This window comes from Bubalus kerabau, chromosome 4, assembly GCF_029407905.1.
Source record: "Bubalus kerabau isolate K-KA32 ecotype Philippines breed swamp buffalo chromosome 4, PCC_UOA_SB_1v2, whole genome shotgun sequence".
Classification (NCBI taxonomy): domain Eukaryota; kingdom Metazoa; phylum Chordata; class Mammalia; order Artiodactyla; family Bovidae; genus Bubalus; species Bubalus kerabau.
Window position 1 is genome coordinate 132,394,126 of NC_073627.1, and position 24,454 is coordinate 132,418,579.

Sequence of the window (24,454 nt, forward strand, 5' to 3'; positions counted from 1 at the left end):
GAAATTGTAAGAGCATAACACTGTCTTAGAAAAAGTCCATATAGAAACCACTTACTCAGGCACAGCCTTTCCACATGTTTTATGTTCTGTCCACGGAGCTAGCCCAGGGCAGAATAGTAAGGCGGTCAAAGAAAGTGTCCTGTCATTTCCCTCTTGCCAACTCAAACATCAACATCTTCTCCCACTCTTTCAGTGCCAGTTGCTCTCAGGTGAGAATAAAGGAGGTGAAAATGTGAGCTCTTTTAGGAAAACTCTTTCTCTGTCTCCCCCATCCTTTGCAGAGCCTTGCACGATGCCTGCTGGCAACTGTGGTCCAATAATATTGTTGGATGGATACATGGATGAGAGACCCTGACTTAGAAGAATGCTGCAAAGGGTAGTTTCGTTTCAGAAAGACACCTCTTAAGATGGAAAATCTTTGAAATTCACAGTAAATCAATATTTCAATGCCATAGTGGCTCCTTAGGAGGAATAGAACAGTTATTTTGAGAGACAGTGGCCATTTCTGGTATATTTCAAGTCACACCTCATAGTTTGCTCACTGTTTATAAATTTCATGCAGTTCATCATATCATCCTTTTTTATAGTTTGTCTTCTATAGACCTTTAATCATTTGCACTACCTATAGTAGTCAGGTGTCAGGTTTGAATTGTTAATTTTGTTATCTTGTTTTTTTTTTTAGCATATTCATGAATGATATGGAGAAGGCAATGGCACCCCACTCCAGTACTCTTGCCTGGCAAATCCCATGGACGAAGGAGCCTGGTGGGCTACAGTCCATGGGGTCGCGAAGAGTCGGACACGACTGAGCGACTTCCCTTTCACTTTTCACTTTCATGGATTGGAGAAGGAAATGGCAACCCACTCCAGTGTTCTTGCCTGGAGAATCCCAAGGATGGGGGAGCCTGGTGGGCTGCTGTCTATGGGGTCACACAGAGTCGGACACGACTGAAGTGACTTAGCAGCAGCGTGAATGATATAAATCTTTGCTTTTATTTGTTTGTAAAGAATATATTATACTACATTATACTATATTTGCATTTCTGAAATTTTTATAGCTAAGATGTGATAAAGATAAAGGAATATCTCCTAAGCTAAAATGGGGAATTTTCTTCTAACGCTTCAGTCTAATGTCTGCGAAATGATCCAGAAGAAAAGTGATAATAAGCAATTTTCTTTACAAACTAAGAAACATCAGTGAATTCCTCCTTGCATTTCAGACAGTCAGACTGATTGAATTCATGTTTAGGTGAGAAAGACTATGTCACTGAGAAAATTAGGTGAGGTTATATAAGCACTGTATGGATGTGAGAGTTGGACTGTAAAGAAAGCTCAGCGCCGAAGAATTGATGCTTTTGAACTGTGATGTTGGAGAAGACTCTTGAGAGTCCCTGGGACTGCAAGGAGATCCAACCAGTCCATCCTAAGGAGATAAGTCCTGGGTGTTCATTGGAAGGACTGATGTTGAAGCTGGAACTCCAATACTTTGGCTACCTGATGCTAAGAGCTTACTTATTTGAAAAGACCCTAATGTTGGGAAAGATTGAGGGCAGGAGAAGAAGGGGACGACAGAGGATGAGATGGTTGGATGGCATAACCAACACAATGGACATGGGTTTGGGTAGACTCTGGCAGTTGGTGATGGCAGGGATGCCTGGTGTGCTGCGGTTCATGGGGTCGCAAAGACTCGGACACGACTGAACGACTGAACTGAACTGATATAAGCACTTGTGCTTGGCTCAGGACTTCATTTATGGGAAGCACTCCACAAGGACACAGTGAAATGGTTACTTCTCTTGGTAGCTCCCATATATATGAATAAACTTTTTCCCTTGTTAATTGGTCTTTTGTCATTTTAATTTGCAGGCCCCTAATTACTAAACCTAAGCTGGCAGAGGAAAAGTCTGCTTCCTGACAGTAGCAGTTGTTTGAAGAATAATGCCATCATTTCCTGTGACTATGAAATCACAAGGTCACAGATTAACCTGCATACTTAGCAAGTATAAAACATTCTCTGAGTTAAAAAATAAGATCATCAAAGCATACTGAAGCATTGATAGAAACATTTTGAAATGATGAAGATCTGACTGTACAAATAACATAGTATGCCATGCCATGCTCATTTGCATCAGTCATATCTGACTCTTTAGGACCCCATGAACTGTTACCTACCAGGCTCCTCTGTCCATGGGATTCTCCAGGCAAGAATACTGGAGTGGGTTGCCATGTCCTCCTGCAGGGATCTTCCCAACTCAGGGATCGAAACTGAGTCTCTAGCAATGCAGGCGGATTCTTTACTGCTGAGCTACCAGGGAAGCCCATAATAAACTATAAAAAATGGTTAAATTTAGTGCTGGATGAAAGAGTGGATTCTTCATTCTTTAAGCTTTTGTGTATTATTTGAGTTTTCTAGCCAGGCATGTCAGTGTCTATTACTTGTTTTATATGTCACCAGGGATTTTCTGACTAGTGAGATCATAGACTATATTTTTATTGTTATTTTCTATCAAAAAGCAATGTAATACATACTATTTTTAAAAAGGAAGCAAAGGAGAACTTCTAATCATGCATCAATAAAAAAAGAAAAGAGCAGAAATGTATAAAATAGCAGATCAATATGTTAAAATATATAAACATTTCCATAGTGACTTGAATTAAATAGATTATGTCGTTGCAGATGTTTTCATACACATTCTCTAGTAAGTCTTCTGGGAGATAAACTTTAATCTTTCCATCCAGAACTTTGGAGTGTCTGACCCTTTGCCCTATTTGCTACATGTTAACCGAAGAATTGATGCTTTTGAACTGTGGTGTTGGAGAAGACTCTTGAGAGTCCCTTGGACTGCAAGGAGATCCAACCAGTCCATTGTAAAGGAGATCAGCCCTGGGTGTTCTTTGGAAGGAATGATGCTAAAGCTGAAACTCCAGTACTTTGGCCACCTCATGCAAAGAGTTGACTCATTGGAAAAGACTCTGATGCTTGGAGGGTTTGGGGGCAGGAGGAGAAGGGGACGACAGAGGATGAGATGGCTGGGTGGCATTACCGACTCGATGGATGTGAGTTTGAGTGAACTCTGGGAGTTGGTGATGGACAGGGAGGCCTGGCGTGCTGCGATTCACGGGGTCGCAAGGAGTCGGACATGACTGAACTACTGATCTGAACTGAACCTGCCATTTTCATGGATGCCATAGAAGACATGAGACTTCTGGGTCAGAGACAAAGGTCTCTATTTCCTACTTGGTTACTCATCAAGCACCACAGGCAGCATGAGTCTCAGAATATCTGCCTTGGTTCTCCTTCACCCTGAGTCACACAGAGGCCATGTGGGTAAGCCCAGATGGATGTCGGCATGCACAATGGGTTATGTTGCAAGATCTCGGGGAATCAGAATCTTTTGGGAGGTAACAGTGCTTGCCCTTTGCTTTGGAAGAAGACGTTATCTTACAAGGCTGTTTTCTATATAAACATCTTTGGAAAGAGAGCTGGGAATAAAGGGCAGTTGGTGCTTCTCTTAATAGGATGTGCAGAAATGCGAGAAACCCATGGCAAATTGTCTTACCTCTGCTCTGACACACTCACAGACTTTTACTTTTCTTATAAAATAGCAATTATATGTTGCAAATGACTTATTTTACATTTGCTTAAACTTAGTTTTCAAATATATATTTCTTTATCCTGTTTTAAAATTAACTCCTCTTGTGTAAGAGTTAATTTTGCACTTATAGTATGAATCAATATGACCCTAATCATTCTGGTTTAACTGTATTGCTGACTCAGATTTAAAATGCTGAGAAAAAAGCACCTCTATTTTATCATTAAAACTACCAAAACAGCTTTAAATGCACAATTAGTTTAAAAACAGCTGTTTTATCTTGACATATTTTTAAACATATTTGGCTAAATCCTACTTAAGTTAATACTTCCTTTGAAAACAGAATTGTGAAAAGCACTTTGAATGCATTATTATTTTTCTGCAGAAATAATAGCAAAATCTTGTGGCAGTAGTATGTCTCTCTTATAAATACAGTGTAGGATAAATCTAAATATCTGATTTGAGAAGAAAATTTTGAATGGAGGAATTTTTTATTCCACTGCTGCAGGATTGTCTGTATGTTGTATGTTTAGTTGCTCAGCCGTGTCCAACCCTTTGCAATCCCATGGGCTGTAGCCCACCAGGCTCCTCTGTCCATGGGATTCTCCAGGCAAGAATACTGGAGTAGGTGGCCATTTCCTACTCCAGAGGGTTTTCTGGACTCAGGGATCAAACTCCTGTCTCTTGAGTCTCCTTAACTGGCAAGTGGATTCTTTGATCACTAGCACCGCCTTGGGACTCTTTTTCTTTTCTTTCTTTTTTTCTGCTTTTGGACACAATATATAGCCATTTATTGTTTTGGGTCCATTTCTAAAATTTCATAAACAAAGGATAGATGTAAAGTCATGAATTTTGAAGAAGCGTAATTAGAATAATAGAACATAAAATACTTATCATTTTGAAAATAATTCATAGACAGGATTACATTATCTATCTATCTGGTCATTAACCCACATAACATTGTTCCATTTTTAAACAATCCAGTAATAAGGGAATAGAGAGGGAGAGAGAAAGGGAGAGAAAGAGGGAAAAGGAAGGAGGGAGAAAAGAGCAGAGAGAGAGAACCCTAACAGTATGTACATTCTTGTGACACTAAGTATTGTAACTTTTCATGGACTGATTTTAAAAGACAGCTAAGGAGTGTCATATATATGTTAAAGATTTGTAGAAATGTGATGGTTTTGAAATGCTGCAATTTCTAGCTTTACTTGTTAAAGATTTTCAGTATTTCTTGCAACTAAAGTAAAATTTGATAAAGAATAAGCTTTTAGGAAGTTTAAGAGATTTGTTTTAGAAAGTACTGATTTACAAATATGGTAAAGAAGAAAAATATTTCTTCAAGATATTCCAGTGGGGGGAGAATTCATAAATGATATTAATATCATGTGCTTCAATCTCATCTGTAAAGTATATGGCATAATTTCTTACATCTTTTCAATACTTCTATAGAAATAAGAAGTCCATAAGGGACTCACTGATCCAAGTCACTCAGCAAGACCACCAGAGCCCAATCCAGAAGCTAAGAGTATTATTTTGCTCCACCTATGGTCACAAAATACCACATTCAGATGGTTTAAACAACAGAAATCAGTGTTTTCACACTTCTGGTGGCTAGAAGTCCCAGACTAAGGAGTTGACAGGGTTGTTTTTTTTCTGAAACCTCTCTGCATGGCTAACAAATGGCTGGCCTCTTGTTGTGTGCTCACAACCATCAGTCTTTCCACTGTGTGCAGGCTTCCCTGATACCTCTCTGCGTTCAGACTTCCTCTTCTAGTAAGGACACCAGTCAGATTGAATTAGGACTGATGCTAATGGCTTCATTTTACCGTTAGTCACATCTTTAATGACCCTTTCTTCAAATACAGTCACAGTCTGTGATACTGGGGGTTCGGATTTCAACCTATAAATTTGGGGGTGGCATGCAGTTGGGCCCATTCCCTAACATTGGAAGTATTTTAATGTTGAACTTTAGAACCGGACATGAAACAACAGACTGGTTCCAAATAGGAAAAGGAGTACGTCACAGCTGTATATTGTCACCCTGCTTATTTAACTTCTATGCAGAGTACATCATGAGAAATGCTGGGCTGGAAGAAGCACAAGATGGAATCAAGATTGCTGGGAGAAATATCAATAACCTCAGATATGCAGATGACACCACCCTTATGGCAGAAAGTAAAGAGGAACTAAAAAGCCTCTTGATAAAAGTGAAAGAGGGGGAGTTGGCTTAAAGCTCAACATTCAGAAAACGAAGATCATGGCATCTGGTCCCATCACTTCATGGGAAATAGATGGGGAAACAGTGCAAACAGTGTCAGACTTTATTTTTGGGGGCTCCAAAATTACTGCAGATGGTGACTGCAGCCATGAAATTAAAAGACGCTTACTCCTTGGAAGAGAAGTTCTGACCAACCTAGATAGCATATTCAAAAGCAGAGACATTACTTTGCCAACAAAGGTCCATCTAGTCAAGGCTATGGTTTTTCCAGTGGTCATGTGTGGATGTGAGAGTTGGACTGTGAAGAAAGCTGAGCGCTGAAGAATTGATGCTTTTGACCTGTGGTGTTGGAGAAGACTCTTGAGAGTCCCTCGGACTTCAAGGAGATCCAACCAGTCCATTGTAAAGGAGATCAGCCCTGGGTGTTCTTTGGAAGGAATGATGCTAAATCTGAAACTCCAATACTTTGGCCACCTCATGCAAAGAGTTGACTCATTGGAAAAGACTCTGATTCTTGGAGGAATTGGGGGCAGGAGGAGAAGGGGATGACAGAGGATGAGATGGCTGGATGGCATCACTGACTTGATAGGCATGAGTCTGAGTGAACTCCGGGAGTTGGTGATGGACAGGGAGGCCTGGCATGCTGCAATTCATGGGGTCGCAAAGAGTCAGACATGACTGAGTGACTGAACTGAACTGAAACTCATGTTGGTATCACTTTAAGTCAACAAAACTTCTTATTGGAAATCTTCCTGCTGCTGTTGCTAAATCGCTTCAGTCATGTCCGACTCTGTACGACCCCATAGACGGCAGCCCACCAGGCTCCGCTGTCCCTGGGATTCTCCAGACAAGAACACTGGAGTGGGTGGAAATCTTCCTAATTCTATACAAATCACCCAATTTGCATATTACTATTTTCAATGTCTACAGCAGGCCACTGGGTTAGTGCTATTATCCCAATAGTCTCAAAATGATCTACACTCAGAGTTAAATACTTCAATTCCTTTAATTTTGTTTATTTAATTACTTGAAGCTGCCAATAGAGTATGCACATCATCCAATACTCATTTGAGGCATTCCTTATAACACTAACTACATTTTATTCTTGTAGGTTACTCTTGAAATATTGGAAGCTAGTTTATTTGTCAAAACTAAATTTGTGCCCATGTATCAAATTACATGTAGTTTTATTTGCAGTGTTCTGGCACTGTTTTCAATAACAATACATTGATTTTAAAAATATGGTCTTAATGGAAATAATTTTTCTTGGCTTTTTAAAAATCTCTTTTAAACCTCTTTGTCCCCCTCCCAAATATGTTTCCAGATGTCTTCTAAAATGTTTTCTTCCTGATCATTTAGAAAGATTGGGAAAGAAAGAATATTGAGAAACTTGGCCTGTGCTTTTGCTGCACAGGAAGGGTGACTTGTCTTTCATCCTGGTGATTTAGTTGCCAAATCATGTCTGATTCTTGTGGTCCCATGGACGGTAGCCCATTAGGCTCCTCTGTCCATGTGATTTCCCAGGCAAGAATACTGAAGTGGGTTGCCATTTCCTTCTCTAGGGGGTCTTCCTGATCCAGGGATTGAACCCAAATTTCTTGTGCCTCCTGCATTGGCAGGTGGGTTCTTTAGCGCCCCCTGGGAAGTCCATCTTTCACCCTAGATTAATATTTCAAGCATGAGGGAAAAAACAGTTAAAAACCTGTAACTTTAGCAATGTGTTTGAAAAATATTTGATAGAATATTAGAGTGGGTTGCCATGTCCTCTCCAGGGGATCTTCCTGACCCAGGGATCAAACCTGCACCTCCTGCATCTCCTGCATTGCAGGTGGATTCTTTTATCCACTGAGTCACCTGGGAAGTCCAGGAAAAGTATGCACTTAATCCATATTTTCAGTTTTGGTTTACAGCCTCTTGGTGGAAGCAAGTCACCAAGCAAAAAAATAAAACAAAAACAAAGCAAAAAGAAGCAGCCATCTCTATGGGTCCTACCACCTTCTTCTGCAGCAAGAGGGAACCTAAGCTGCCTCATAGTGGAGCACAGCTACACCACACAGGAATCTACAGCATCTGGGCCTGGAATAATCCAAAAACCAGGGCCAATGCAGGTATGTGAAATGAAGTCCTATATGGATTAAGTGCATACTTTTCCTGGACTTCCCAGGTGACTTAGTGGATAAAAGAATCCACCTGCAATACAGGAGATGCAGGAGGTGCAGGTTTGATCCCTGGGTCAGGAAGATCCCCTGGAGAGGACATGGCAACCCACTCTAATATTCTTGTGTGGAGAATCTCATGGACAGAGGAGAGTGGAGGGCTACAATTCATGGGATCACAAAGAGTCAGACATGCTGAAGCAACTGAACACACATACACATGTACTTTTCCCAACACATTGACCACAACCTGACATTTTCACGGCAGAATGTATTATATAAATGTCTGGAAAGAAAATGTTTTAAGTGTACTTTAGGTAGATGTTTGCTTAATCAAGCAGAAGCAGAGATTATTTTCTTATTTTCTGGAACATGTTGAGGTAAAAGTATCTACACAAGGGAAAACTTTAGAGTTCCTCTGGTACAAAGCACCCTTCTTTGGATGAACTGAAGTCTCAAGGAGTGAGTAATCAGTCCAGGTCACATATTTGACATCATGAACCAGGTTACTGAATTTTCAGCTCACTTGATAAAACTAAAGTGAAAGGAGGATACTTTCCTCAATTTTATTCATGTATAAATAATGTAGTATTTTGCAGTTCATGAAGATGCTAAAAATAATTAACAAGAACATCTGTTTTAAAGCTATTGAGTACAACTTTTTCATGGTCCAATTATAGGAAATCATTTGAGTATACATTTTTGTGGTCTGTGAGTGTCTGGAAATAACATGGACAAAGTATTATTATTTTGAACAATTATTGGTATTCCCACATTACTCATGAAGAAGCTGAGAGTTGGGAATGTAAAATGTTTTGTCTGTTCATAGTCCAGCAATTAAAAGGGTCGGAATTAGAACTTGGGGATTCCTGTGCACCCTCTTCATCCCAGCAACATCCTACCCCTTACCTCAGGGGTGGCAAAATGCAATTAACATTGTGCTTGAATTATGGATGCCAGAATTCCTAGTGGCACAGAGTAGAGACAGTCTTCATTTATTTCTAATGCATTGAGACCTATTTCTAGAAACAGTGCCTCTCACATCTTGAAATAAAGAATTGATAAAAATCTTTCTTAAGACACAAATACTTCAAACTTAAAATGATGAATGCATTATAGGCATCTTGAAGGTCATTCAACACAGAATTGTGATGACTCACATTACACCAGAGACCTTGGCCCAGCAAGAGCCTCTTACCAATTTTATTTCATGTTTGTTTAGATGCCACTGATGTGATTGCTAAGCAGACTAAATGGGGACTTAGTAGCTTTTCAGAAATATCATCAATTTCTAAATAAATTATTTTGGAAACACTATTGTAGCATGTGAGTGGACCCCAAGCCACAGATTTCAGTCACTTTCATGCATAGTGAAAGCTTGTGGAAATCGAAAACTTTATCAAACAATGTTTGTTCTTAATTGTTGTTGCTGTTCAGTTGTTTAGTTGTGTCCAACTCTTTGTAACCCTGTGGACTGCAGCATGCCATGCTTCCCTGTCCTTTACCAACTCCTGGAGCTTGCTCAAACTCATGTCCATCAAGTCACTGATGCCGTCCAACCATCTCATCCTCTGTCACCCCCTTCTCCTCCTGCCTTCAATCTTTCCAGCATCAGGGTCTTTTCTAATGAATTGGCTCTTGGCATCAGGTTGCCAGAATATTGTAGCTTTAGCATCAGTCTTTCCAATGACTATTCAGGACTGATTTCCTTTAGGGTTAACTGGTTTGATCTTGCAGTCCAAGAGATTCTCAAGAGTCTTATCCAATACCACAATTCAAAAGCATCAGTTCTTCAACACTCAGCCTTCTTTATGGTCCAACTCTCACATATATACATGACTACTGAAAAAACCATAGCCTTGAATAGATGGACCTTTGTGGGAAAATGATGTCTCTGCTTTTTAATATGCTGTCTAGTTTTGTTATAGCTTTTCTTCCAGGGAGCAAGAGTCTTTTAATTTTATGGTTTCAATCACCATCTGCAGTGATTTTGGAGCCCAAGACAATAAATTCTGTCATTGTTTCCACTGTTTCCCCATTTATTTGCCATGAAGTGATGGGTCTGGATGCCATGATCTTCATTTTTTGAATGTTGAGTTTTCAGCCAGCTTTTAAACTTTTCTCTTTCACATTCATCAAGAGGCTCTTTAGCACATCTTCACTTTTCTGCCATAAGGGTGGTGTCATCTGCATATCTGAGGTTATTGATATTTCTTACCTCAATCTTGATTCCAGCTTGTACTTCATCTAGCCTGGCATTTTGCATGATGTACTCTTCATATAAGTTAAATAATCAGGGTGACAATATACAGCCTTGACGTACTCCTTTCCCAGTTTGGAACCGGTCCTTTGTTCCATGTCTGGTTCTAACTGTTGCTTCTTAACCTGCATACAGGTTTCTCAGAGGCAAATAAAGTGGTCTGGTATTCCCATCTCTTTAAGAATTTTTCAGAGTTTGTTGTGATCCACATTGTCAAAGGCTTTAGGGTAGTCAACGAAGCTGAAGTAGATGTTTTTCTGGAATTATCTTGCTTTTTCTATGATCCAGCAGATGTTGGCAATTTGATCTCTGGTTCTTCTGTCTTTTCTAAATCCAACTTGAACATCTGAAAGTTCTTAGTTCACGTACTGTTGAAGCCTAGCTTGGGGAATGTTGCGCATTACTTTGCTAGTGTGAAATGAGTACAATTGTGCAATAATTTAAACATTCTTTGTCTTTGCCTTTCTTTGGGATTGGAATGAAAATTGACCTTTTCCAGTCCTGTGGCCACTGCTGAATTTTCCAAATTTGGTGGCATACTGAGTGCAGCACTTTAATAGCACCATCTTTTAGGATTTAAAATACCTCAGCTGGAATTCCATCACCTCAACAAAATATTCAATTGGAATGCCCTTAAGTTATTGAATATTGAGTCTATATCAAACTAAAGAGTTTCTGGTGATCAATAATGGAAAACATTGTGTTGGCTTTTTAAAAAATTATATGATAACTAACAGGATAATGCTATTAAGAAAATGCTTAGATGATAAGCCTTTTAAATTCCTTACGCTGACTTATAAAAATTCCAGGATAGATAGTCTTGTTCCTTCTTTACACACGGAAATACTGACTCCCACATGGTTACACAGGTAACAAGATGGAGAAAAGATTTTTTTGAAGCCTACTGCCACATGTTCATTCTGCACAGCATTGACTCACCCACTATCGAATCTCTGAACCTACAGTAGGTCTTCTGAGGAAGCACCAGTGGCTGATTTCTCTCTGAGGATTTTCATCCTGTTCACTCAGTTCAGTTTAGTCGCTCAGTTGTGTCCAACCTTTTGTGACCCCATGGACTGCAGCAGGCCAGGCCTCCCTGTCCATGACTAACTCCTGGAGTTTACTCAAACTCATGTCCGGTGAGTCGGTGATGCCATCCAACCATCTCATCCTCTGACATCCCCTTCTCCTCCCACCTTCGCTCTTTCCCAGCATTAGGGTCTTTTTCAATGAGTCAGTTCTTTGCATCAGGTGGTCAAAGTATCAGAGTTTCAGCTTCAGCATCAGTCCTTCCAATGAATATTCAGGACTGATTTCCTTTAGGATAGACTGGTTGGATCTCCTTGCAGTTCAAAGGACTCTGAAGTGTCTTCTCCAACACCACAGTTCAAAAGCAGCAATTCTTCGGCACTCAGCCTTCTTCACAGTCTGGAAGTTCATGGTTCACGTACTGTTGAAGTCTGGCTTGGAGAATGTTGAGCATTACTTTGCTGGTGTGTGAGATGAATGCAATTGTGGGGTAGTTTAAGCATTCTTTGCAATTGCCTTTCTTTGGGTTTGGAATGAAAACTGATCTTTTTCCAGTCCTGTGGCCACTGCTGAGTTTCCAAATTTGCTGGCATATTGAGTGCAGCACTTTCACAGCATCATCTTTTAGTATTTGAAATAGCTCAAACTGGAATTCCATCACCTCCACTAGCTTTGTTCGTAGTGATGCTTCCTAAGGCCCACTTGACTTCACATTCCAGGATGTCTGGCTCTAGGTCAGTGAACATACCATTGTGATTATCTGGGTCGTGAAGATCTTTTTTGTATAGTTCTGTGTATTCTTGCCACTTGTTCTTAATATCATCTGCTTCTGTTTAGGTCCATACCATTTCTGTCCTTAATTGTGCCCATCTTTGCCTGAAGTGTTCCCTTGGTATCTCTAATTTTCTTGAAGAGATCTCTAGTCTTTCCCTTTCTATTGTTTTCCTCTATTTCTTTGCATTAAATGCAGAGGAAGGCTTTCTTATCTCTCCTTGCTATTCTTTGGAATTCTGAATTTAAATGGGTTTATCTTTCCTTTTCTCCTTTGCCTTTTACTTGTCTTTTCATAACTGTAAGGCCTGCTCAGACAATCATTTTTCCTTTCTGTATTTCTTTTTCTTGGGGATGGTCTTGATCACTGCCTCCTGTATAATTTCATGAACCTCCATCCATAGTTCTTCAGGCACTCTGTCTATCAGATCTGATCCCTTGAATCTATTTGTCACGTCCACTGTATAGACATAAGGGATTTGATTTAGGTCATACTTGAATGGTCTAGTGATTTTCCCTACTTTCTTCAATTTAAGTCTGAGTTTGGCAATAAGGAGTTTATGATCTGAGCCACAGTCAGCTCCCAGTCTTGTTTTTGCTGACTGAATAAAACTTCCCCATCTTTGGCTGCAAAGAATATAATCAGTCTGATTTCAGTATTGACCATCTAGTGATGCCCATGAGTAGAGTCTTCTCTTCTGTTGTTGGAAGAGGGTGTTTGCTATGACCAGTGTGTTCTCTTTGGCAAAACTCTGTTAGTCTTTGCCCTGCTTCATTCTGTACTCCAAGGCCAAATTTGCCTCTTACTCCAGGTATCTCTTGACTTCCTACTTTTGCATTTCAGTCCACTATAATGAAAAGGACATATTTTTGGGGTGTTAGTTCTAGAAGGTCTTGTAGGTCTTCATAAAACTGTTCAACCTCAGCTTCTTCAGCATTATTGGTCTGGACATAGCCTTGGATTACTGTGGCATTGAATGGTTTGCCTTGGAAATGAACAGAGATCATTCTATCGTTTTTGATATTGCATCCAAGTACTGCCTTTTGGACTCTTTTGTTGACTATAATGGCTACTCCATTTCTTTTAAGGGATTCTTGCCCACAGTAGTAGATATAATGGTCATCTGAGTTAAATTCATCCATTCCAGTCCATTTTAGTTCACTGATTCCTAAAATGTTGATGTTTACTCTAGCCATCTCCTGTTTGACCACTTCCAATTTGCCTTGATTCATGGACCTGACATTCCAGGTTCCTATGCAATATTGCTCTTTATAGCATCAGACTTACTTTCATCACCAGTCACATCCACAACTGAGTGTTGTGTTTGCTTTGGCTCCATCTTTTTATTCTTTTGGGAGTTATTTCTCCACTGATCTCCAGTAGCATATTGGGCACCTACCAACCTGGGGAGTTCATCTTTTAGTGTCCTATATTTTTGCCCTTTCATACTGTTCATGGGGTTTTCAAGGCAAGAATACTGAAGTGGTTTGCCATTCCCTTCTCCAGTGAACCACATTTTCTCAGAACTCTCCACTATGACCCATCTGTCTTAGGTGGGCCTACATGGCATGGCTTATAGTTTCATTGAGTTAGACAAGGCTGTGGTCCATGTTTTGGTGTTGACCATCTGGTGATGTCCATGTGTAGAGTCTTCTCTTGTGTTGTTGGAAGAGGGTGTTTGTTATGACCAGTGCATTTTCTTGGCAAAACTCTATTAGTCTTTGCCCTGCTTCATTCCGTATTCCAAGGCCAAATTTGCCTGTTACTCCAGGTGTTTCTTGACTTCCTACTTTTGCATTCCAGTCCCCTATAATGAAAAGGACATATTTTTGGGGTGTTAGTTCCAGAAGGTCTTGTAGGTCTTCATAGAACTGTTCAGCTTCTTCAGCATTATTGGTCTGGGCATAGACTTGGATTATTGTGGCATTGAATGGTTTGCCTTGGAAATGAACAGAGATCATTCTATCGTTTTTGATATTGCATCCAAGTACTGCCTTTTGGACTCTTTTGTTGACTATAATGGCTACTCCATTTCTTTTAAGGGATTCTTGCCCACAGTAGTAGATATAATGGTCATCTGAGTTAAATTCATCCATTCCAGTCCATTTTAGTTCACTGATTCCTAAAATGTTGATGTTTACTCTAGCCATCTCCTGTTTGACCACTTCCAATTTGCCTTGATTCATGGACCTGACATTCCAGGTTCCTATGCAATATTGCTCTTTACAGCATCAGACTTTACTTTCATCACCAGTCACATCCACAACTGAGTGTTTGCTTTGGCTCCATCTTTTTATTCTTTTGGGAGTTAATTCTCCACTGATCTCCAGTAGCATATTGGGCACCTACCAACCTGGGGAGTTCATCTTTTAGTGTCCTATATTTTTGCCCTTTCATACTGTTCATGGGGTTTTCAAGGCAAGAATACTGAAGTGGTTTGCCATTCCCTTCTCCAGTGAACCATGTTTTGTCAGAACTCTCCACTATGACCCATCCATTTTAGGTGGGCCTACATAGCATGGCTTATAGTTTCATTGAGTTAGACAAGGCTGTGGTCCATGTGATCAGATTGGTTAGTTTTCTGTGATTGTGGTTTTAAGTCTGTCTGCTCTCTGATGGAGAAGGATAAGAGGCTTATGAAAGCTTCCTGATGGGAGAGACTGACTGAAGGGGAAACTGGGTCTTGTTCTGATGGGCAGGGCCATGCTCAGTAAATTTTAATCCAATTTTCTGTTGAAGGCTGGGGCTATGTCCCCTCCCTGTTATTTGACCTGAGGCCAAACTATGGTGGAGGTAATGAAGATAATGGTGATGAATGCTACACTCAGTGCCCCCAACCCTACAGCAGGCCACTGCCAACCCATGCCTCCACCAGAGACTCCTGGACACTCATGGGCAAGTCTGGGTCAGTCTCTTTTGGTGTCACTGCTCCTTTCCCCTGGGTCTAGTGTGCACAAGATTCTGTTTGTGCCCACCCAGAGTCTGTTTCCCCAGTCCTGTGTGAGTTCCAGTGGCTCTGTGGTGGGTTAATGGTGACCTCCTTCAAGAGGGCTTATTCCATACCCAGGTCTACTGCACCCAGAGTCCTTGCCCCTGCAGCAGGCCACTGCTGACCTATACCTTCACAGGAGACACTCAAACACAGTTCTGTCTCAGTCTCTGTGGGGTCTCTGAGTCCTGGTGCACACAAGGTATGTTTGAGCCCTCTGAGCATCTCTGGTGGTTATGGGGTTTGATTCTAAATGTGATTTCGTCCCTCCTACCATCTTGCTGGGGCTTCTCCTTTGCCTTTGGACGTGGGATATCTCCTCAAAGTCGCTCCAGCACCACACAGCCACTGCTCCAGTGGCTTCCCTGGTAGCTCAGCTGGTAAAGAATCTTATTCCTACAAGCTTCATTTTTTTTTACTTGTTAGAACAAGGCAAGAGTAAACCTTTGTTCCTGACATTCTGTGCTCAGCCTGTGCATTTATGCCTGTTCTGGAAACATGAAAGCAAAATTATATAACGATAGATTATGCCACATTTAAAAAAGAATAAATGTCAGCTTATGTCTTCTTTGGAGAAATGTCTATTTAGTTCTTTGGCCCATTTTTTGATTGGGCCATTTATTTTTCTGGAATTGAGCTGTAGGAGTTGCTTGCATATTTTTGAGATTAGTTGTTTGTCAGTTGCTTCATTTGCTATTATTTTCTCCCATTCTGAAAGCTGTCCTTCACCTTGCTTATAGTTTCCTTTGTTGTGCAAAAGCTTTTAAGTTTAATTAGGTCCCATTTGTTTATTTTTGCTTTTATTTCCAATATTCTGGGAGGTGGGTCATAGAGGATCCTGCTGTGATGTATGTCGGAGAGTGTTTTGCCTATGTTCTCCTCTAGGAATTTTATAGTTTCTGGTCTTACGTTTAGATCTTTAATCCATTTTGAGTTTATTTTTGTGTATGGTGTTAGAAAGTATTCTAGTTTCATTCTTTTACAAGTGGTTGACCAGTTTTCCCAGTATCACTTGTTAAAGAGATTGTCTTTAATCCATTGTATATTCTTGCCCCCTTTGTCAAAGATAAGGTGTCCATAGGTACGTGGATTTATCTCTGGGCTTTCTATTTTGTTCCATTGATCTATATTTCTGTCTTTGTGCCAGTACCATACTGTTTTGATGACTGTGGCTTTGTAGTAGAGCCTGAAGTCAGGCAGGTTGATTCCTCCAGTTCCATTCTTCTTACTCAAGATTGCTTTGGCTATTCGAGGTTTTTTGTATTTCCATACAAATTGTGAAATTATTTGTTGTAGCTCTGTGAAGAATACCCTTGGTAGCTTGATAGGGATTGCATCGAATCTGTAAATGCTTTGGGTAGTATACTCATTTTCACTATATTGATTCTTCCAATCCATGAACATGGTATATTTCTCCATCTATTAGTGTCCTCTTTGATTTCTTCCACCAGTGTTTTATAGTTTTCTATATATAGGTCTTTAGTTTCTTTAGGTAGATATATTCCTAAGAATTTTATTCTTTTCGTTGCAATGGTGATGCAAAGATGCTCAACATCACTCATTATCAGAGAAATGCAAATCAAAAGCACTATGAGGTACCATGTCATGCCAGTCAGAATGGCTGCAATCCAAAAGTCTACAAGCAATACATTCTGGAGAGGGTGTGGAGAAAAGGGAAGCCTCTTACACTGTTGGTGGGAATGCAAACTAGTACAGCCACTATGGAGAACAGTGTGGAGAGTCCTTAAAAAACTGGAAATAGAACTGCCTTATGATCCAGCAATCCCACTGCTAGGCATACACACCGAGGAAACCAGAATTGAAAGAGACACGTGTACCCCAATGTTCATCGCAGCACTGTTTATAATAGCCAGGACATGGAAGCAACCTAGATGTCCATCAGCAGATGAATGGATAAGACAGCTGTGGTACATATACACAATGGAGTATTACTCAGCCATTAAAAAGAATACATTTGAATCAGTTCTAATGAGGTGGATGAAACTGGAGCCTATTATACAGAGTGAAGTAAGCCAGAAAGAAAAACACCAATAGAGTATACTAACGCATATATATGGAATTTAGAAATATGGTAGCAATAATCCTGTATGCGAGACAGCAAAAGAGACACTGATGTATAGAACAGTCTTTTGGACTCTGTGGGAGAGGGAGAGAGTGGGATGATTTGGGAGAATGGCATTGAAACATGCATAATATCATGTATGAAACGAGTCACCAGTCCAGGTTCAATGCACGATACTGGATGCTTGGGGCTGGTGCACAGTGACGACCCGGGGGGATGGTATGGGGAGGGAAGAGGGAGGAGGGTTCAGGATGGGGAACACATGTATACCTGTGGCGGATTCATTTTGATGTATGGCAAAACCAATACAATATTGTAAAGTTAAAAAAAAAAGTCAGCTTAGTAAAAAATATGAGATCATTTCAGTAATAAACCCTAGATGTCAGAGTGGGGTGTTACTAGAGATATGTTCTACTCCAAATTAATTCACTTAAATTTCTGTATCTTTAAGAAATGTATCATTTATTTATTTTCAAAGGAACTATTAATAGTTCTATATAAGACAAAATAATGTAATTTCTTAAAATTAGAATAATTTATGATAATCCCATGGGTACAGGTATGTATGTGCTGTGCTTAGTCACTCAGTCATGTCTGACTCTTTGTGACCATAGCCCACCAGGCTCCTTTGTCCATGAAAATTCTTCAGGCAAGAATATTGGAGTGGGTTGCCATTCCCTCCTCCTGGGGATTTTTCCAAACCAGGGATAGAACCCAGGTCTCCTGCATTGCAGGCAGATTCTTTACCATCTGAGCCACCAGGGAAGCCTACAAATACTGGAGTGTGTAGCCTATCCCTTCTCCAGGGGATCTTCCACACCCAGGAATCGAACCAGGGTCTCTTGCATTGCAGGCAGATTCTTTACCAGCTGAGCTACCAGGGAAGCCCACATGTATGTATACATATATACATACATACAATTCAAATATTGATTAGGATTAAAATCACGTATAGTGAATGTTTTGTATGCAGATCGCAGAAACTGTAAACAGTAAGTTCTTACGCTCCTCTATTCATAGACTATTAGCATTGGTTATTCTCACTTGAAGTATTTCTCAAAAGAGTATTCTGTCTTAAATTTCAATAAAACAAAAAGAGAAATCCCTTTTGTTTTAGAACATTATCATCATACCAATCTGAAATACAGCTTGTATTCAATAAACAGAGTACTTCAGAAAGAAGTAATAATGTATAAGGAAAATTTTAAAAATAAAATATCATTCCTAGCAAATAATTTGATTTCCTAGCTATGCTAAAATAAATATCAACTTTACTTCTTAGCTTCAATTATAATGTTGGAATTACAGTGAATGTAGAAAGTGATGTTCCTTTCCAGTTTACCTGGATGTCATAGATATTATGGAGTAGGAAATGGCAACCTACTCCAGTATTCTTGCCTGGAACATTCCATGGACTGAAGAGCCAGGCTTCAGCAATACATGAACCATGAACTTCCAGATGTTCAAGCTGGTTTTAGAAAAGGCAGGGGAAGCAGAGATAAAATTGCCAACATCTGCTGGATCATGAAAAAAGCAAGAGAGTTCTAGAAAAACATCTATTTCTGCTTTATTGATTATGCTAAAGCCTTTGACTTTATTGTGTGGATCACAATAAACTGTGGAAAATTCTGAAAGAGTTGGGAATACCAGACCACCTGACCTGCCTCTTGAGAAACCTATATTCAGCTCATGAAGCAACAGTTAGAACTGGACATGGAACAACAGACTGATTCCAAATAGGAAAAGGAGCACATCAAGGCTGTATATAGTCACCCTGCTTATTTAACTTATATGCAGAGTACATCATGAGAAACGCTGGGCTGGTGGAAGCACAAGCTGGAATCAAGATTGCCAGCAGAAATATCAATAGCCTCAGATATGCAATGACACCAACTTTATGGCAGAAAGTGAAGAGGAACTAAAAAGCCTCTTGATGAAAATGAAAGAGCAGAGTGAAAAAGTTGGCTTAAAGCTCAATATTCAGAAAACGAAGATCATGACATATGGTCCCATCACTTCATGGGAAATAGATGGGGAAACAGTGGAAACAGTGTCAGACTTTATTTTTCTGGCCTACAAAATCACTGCAGATGGTGATTGCAGCCATGAAATTAAAAGACACTTACTCCTTGGAAGGAAAATTCTGACCAACGTAGACAGCATATTCAAAAGCAGAGACATTACTTTGCCAACAAAGGTCCATCTAGTCAAGGCTATGGTTTTTCCAGTAGTCATGTATGGATGTGAGAGTTGGACTGTGAAGAAAGCTGAGCGCTGAAGAATTGATGCTTTTGAACTGTAGTGTTGGAGAAGACTCTTGAGAGTCCCTTGGACTGCAAGGAGATCCAACCAGTCCATTCTAAAGGAGATCAGCCCTGGGTGTTCTTTGGAACACTGAAACTCCAGTACTTTGGCCACCTCATGCAAAGAGTTGACTCATTGGAAAAGACTCTGATGCTGGGAGGGATTGGGGGCAGGAGGAGAAGGGGATGACAGAGGATGAGATGGCTGGATGGCATCACTGACTCGATGGATGTGAGTCTGAGTGAACTCCAGGAGTTGGTGATGGACAGGGAGGCCTGGCGTGCTGCGATTCATGGGGTCACAAAGAGTCAGACACGACTGAGAGACAGAACTGAACTGAAACTCCCCAATGGCTTTCAGGGGAAGATTTTTAAAGATAGGTAAGGAAAGGGGGTTTGTGAGGTATGTGATCAGCTCATGGACATTCTTCTGATTGGTTGGTGATGAGATAATCACAAGTCAACATCATCAACTTCTGATTCCAACCCATCTGGGATCTATGTGCTTACGGCAGCACACAGTTAACTTCTTGCCCCTAGTGGAGGTTTTTATATTTTCAAAACAGCTCAAAGGACATGGCTCAAAATAATATCTATAGCCCTTGAGGAGCTACTAAAGGTCTTTAACTTTAATAGCTAAAGGTCTTTAACTTTAATAGCTAAACTTATTATTTTGCTTTATTTCTTTTTTTTTTTTTTTTGCATTTTTTCACTTCTATGATTAAATTTACTCTTTGGAACTCAGGGAAGGCCTAGGAAGCTAAAGTTTCTCTATAGATAGGAGACAAGTGGAGGGCATGGTGCAGGGGAGTCTCTTCCAGGAAGGTCCCATGTGATCCTGCTTGGTTTCACATGGTTTCTCTTTGAAGGCAGAGACAAAAGGAATTCTTTACAGATGACTTGTGATGCTCTTTCAGATTGTCATGAAACTTCAGGACAGAGATTGATGTACAGTTGTTAATGTACCAAGATTGGCAAGATGGCAGAGGTGAGAGGGAAGTAGATTCTATAATATGAGGCAGCTAGATTCATTTCATCTGGAACCCACCCATCATTTTTTAAAGTACAGTAAACTCTGGGGCTTCCCCAGGGGCTTAGTGGTAAAGAATTCACTTGCAATCCAGGAGCCGCATGAAATGTAGGTTTGATCTCTGGGTTGGGAAGATCCTTTGGAGAATAAAATGGCAGCCCACTCCAGTATTCTTGTCTGTAGAGACCCATGGACAGAAGAGCCTATAGGGGCTACAGTCCATGGGGCTGCAAAGAGTCAGACATGACTGAAGCGACTTAGCATGAGCTCACGTACAATAAACTCTGGGCTTACCAGGTGGGAAGCCTGGGAAATAGTAAAGAATCCACCTTCCAAGCAGGAGATGTGGATCTAATCCCTGGGTCAGGAAGATCCCCTGAAGAAGGAAATGGCAACCCACTCCAGTATTCTTGTCTGTAGAGTCCCATGGACAGAAGAGCCTACAGGGGCTACAGTCCATGGGGCCTCAAAGAGTCAGACACAACTGAAGTGACTTAGCATGAACTCACATACAATAAACTCTGGGCCAAAGCCTTTGACTGTGTGGATCACATTAAACTGTGGAAAATTATTCAAGAGATGGGAATACCAGACCACCTGATCTGCCTCTTGAGAAATTTGTATGCAGGTCAGGAAGAAACAGTTAGAACTGGACATGGAACAACAGACTGGTTCCAAATAGAAAAAGGAGTTTGTCAAGGCTGTATATTGTCACCCTGTTTATTTAACTTATATGCAGAGTACATCATGAGAAACGCTGGACTGGAAGAAGCACAAGCTGGAATCAAGATTGCCAGGAGAAATATCAATCACCTCAGATATGCAGATGACACCACCCTTATGGCAGAAAGTGAAGAGGAACTCAAAAGCCTCGTGATGCAAGTTAAAGTGGAGAGTGAAAAAGTTGGCTTAAAGCTCAACATTCAGAAAACGAAGATCATGGCATCTGGTCCCACCACTTCATGGGAAATAGATGGGGAAACAGTGTCAGACTTTATTTTTCTGGGCTCCAAAATCACTATAGGTGGTGACTGCAGCCATGAAATTAAAAGACGCTTACTCCTTGGAAGGAAAGTTATGACCGACCTAGATAGCATATTCAAAAGCAGAGACATTACTTTGCCAACAAAGGTCCGTCAAGTCAAGGCTATGGTTTTTTCCTGTGGTCATGTATGGATGTGAGAGTTGGACTGTGACGAAGGCTGAGCGCCGAAGAATTGATGCTTTTGAACTGTGGTGTTGGAGAAGACTCTTGAGAGTCCCTTGGACTGCAAGGAGATCCAACCAGTCCATTCTGAAGGAGATCAGCGCTGGGATTTCTTTGGAAGGAATGATGCTGAAGCTGAAACTCCAGTACTTTGGCCACCTCATGCGAAGTGTTGACTCATTGGAAAAGACTCTGATGCTGGGAGGGATTGGGGGCAGGAGGAGAAGGGGATGACAGAGGATGAGATGGCTGGATGGCATCACTGACTCGATGAACATGAGTCTGAGTGAACTCCAGGAGTTGGTGAGGGACAGGGAGGCCTGGCGTGCTGCGATTCATGCGGTAACAAAGAGTCAGACACGACTGAACGACTGATCTGATCTGATCTGATCTGACCAGGTGGGAAGCCTGGGAAATGGTAAAGAATCCACCTGCCAAGCAGGAGAAGTGGATTTAATCCCTGGGTCAGGAAGATCCCCTGAGGAAGGAAATGGCAACCCACTTCAGTATTCTTGCCTGGGAAATCCCATGGACAGTGGAGCCTGGCGGGCTACAGTCCATGGGGTTGCAAAGAACCAGGTGCAACTAAGTGACTAAACAACAGAACAGTAAACACTATTAAATAGAGGTTTGCCAGGATGACTGGAGAAGTTGCATTGGAATGCACTTCCTGTGTGTTGGAGTTTATGCTGTGTTTATGCAAGCTTTCTCACCTACATATAAGTCTTTTTAAAATGAATAAGTCATTAGTAACATATCTGTAATTGATGTATATGTCTACAACAATACCATCCATTTTTTTGATTTCCCTAGTTTCTGATATTTACATTAAAAACAACACCATGAAAAAGAAGTCATACTGCTTATAACAAGTTTCTTTGCTCTCATGCTGACCCCTTCTAGCATGAAGCCAGATGCCCAAGTTGAGAAATCACACCTCTTATCTTGTGGCAGGTGGCGTTGGTGTGTTTCCCCAAGCACCTTCTAAATGCTGATAACTTGGGGCAACCTGACAAAGCACAGTGAACACAGATCAAAATTTGAATCCCCATGATCTTGTCCTGGCCACAGTGGAGAATAGCTGTCCTGCCTGCATAGACTCTTCATTTCCTTAGGCTTGAGTTTTGCATTGGTGGTTCAGCAGTGAAGAATCTGCCTACAGTGCAGGAAATGCAGGTTCAATCCCTGGATTGGAAAGATCCCCTGGAGGAGGGCATGCCAACCCACTCCAGTATTCTTGCCTGGGAAATCCCATGGACAGAGAAACCTGGCAGGCTACAGTCCCTGGGGTTGCAAAGAGTCAGACATGTCTAAGTAACTAACATTTTTGCATTTATAAGTTAAGGGTTTTGAACTAGAACACTGGTCAGATCCCCCCCACCTCTCAAGTTTTAGGGTCAAGGATTCTTTTTGTACATCCTGGAAGCTGACATTGTGCTTGTTTGTCCTGAAAGTGAGGTTGTGTGTCTTGACTACTTGGAGATTAGGAAATGATTTAGGTGGGGGCTGAGCCACTTTCTAAAAGCAAGTCTTGGAAAGCAGCAGTTTTATAGCCAGTTTAATGGTGCCATTGAAGCTTAAACTACCCTACAAACAAGGAAAGTTTAGATGATGATGACTAATCCAGGCATTGAAGAGAGATTGTCACATGCCTCAAATATTAGCAGAGTTGCTCTAAAGCAGCCATGAATTTGCATACTAACAAAGTGAAGCATTGTTTGCCATTATTAGCCTGTGAGGTGAGAGCAGGAAGATGGTATTATGCAGACACATTGATTCCTTTCTGTGTTTTCTCTCAGGGTTTTCCAGGAAACACAAATGCAGACAGTGTGGTACACTACAGACTCCAGCCTACCTTCGAAGCCAGATTCCTGCGCTTCCTCCCCTTAACCTGGAACCCCAAAGGCAGGATTGGGATGCGGATTGAAGTGTATGGATGTGCCTACAGTAAGTGGCGTTTATTCCTCAAATGAAGTTTTTGGTGGAGTGTTGTGTTCTAAACACTAAATTGAAAACGGAACTTGACTTTTCAGCTTTTTAAATATCTGTGCAGGCAGAGCTGATTTTATGGAAAGTCTTAATAATATTACAGTTATTTTAAGGTTGAATTCGGAGGAGGACCCGAAATGAGCTTTAAAATCTTAGATTGTCAGAGGTTAGCCGAATACCTGTTATACAGCAGGCACTTCATAAAATAAACAAAGCTCAAATTAAGAGCAGTTATATTTATTGTGATTGATGGAATGATCCTCCTGTGGGAGAACAGGTAAGAACAGATGTCCCCATGTTCCCTGGTCCCCATGGTGACTCACTTTTCTCTGTACTTGCGTCACTGTGGAAACTTCTTTTGAACATCAATTATGTTTTATGGCTTCTGGCTTTTCCCCACTGACAATAAAAATAAAGATGCTGGCAGTCAATTTGAGCATAAAGACAAGCATAAAAGCATTCCATGAAATACATGGGGGATCAAATCTACAGCTGCCATTTTGAAGGTCTAGAATATTCTGGTATTTTGTAAGTGAACACAAAAATGAAAAAATTAATTTAAAATATAATCTTCTAGAAAACTGGAAGAATGACCTGAAGAATAAGTTGGTTGGGAACATCTTGGGGTTTTTGTCACACTTCATTCTGTCCCTGATCAAAGGATTAACTTTGTAGAGAAGTGTAACCATAAGATATACCATACACAGGATATTTAATATGTCAGATCCTGCCCCCTGCAACATTTTCTCCTTCAACTCCCACTCTAACCAAATGAATTCAGTATAGTAGTAACCTCACTGCTTCAGAAAAGAAAGAAACCAAACC

At 40.7% G+C, this 24,454-nt stretch overlaps 1 protein-coding gene across 2 annotated transcripts in view; it reads left to right on the top strand.

The window, feature by feature from the left end:
* LOC129650319 (contactin-associated protein-like 3) overlaps positions 1-24,454 on the top strand; it is a 171,594-nt gene that overhangs the window by 30,360 nt on the left and 116,780 nt on the right. For both annotated transcript variants that reach the window (XM_055578662.1, XM_055578663.1), the window contains exon 2: positions 23,440-23,587. In XM_055578662.1, the coding sequence (XP_055434637.1) occupies positions 23,440-23,587 (148 nt within the window). The remainder of the gene's footprint in view (positions 1-23,439; positions 23,588-24,454) is intronic.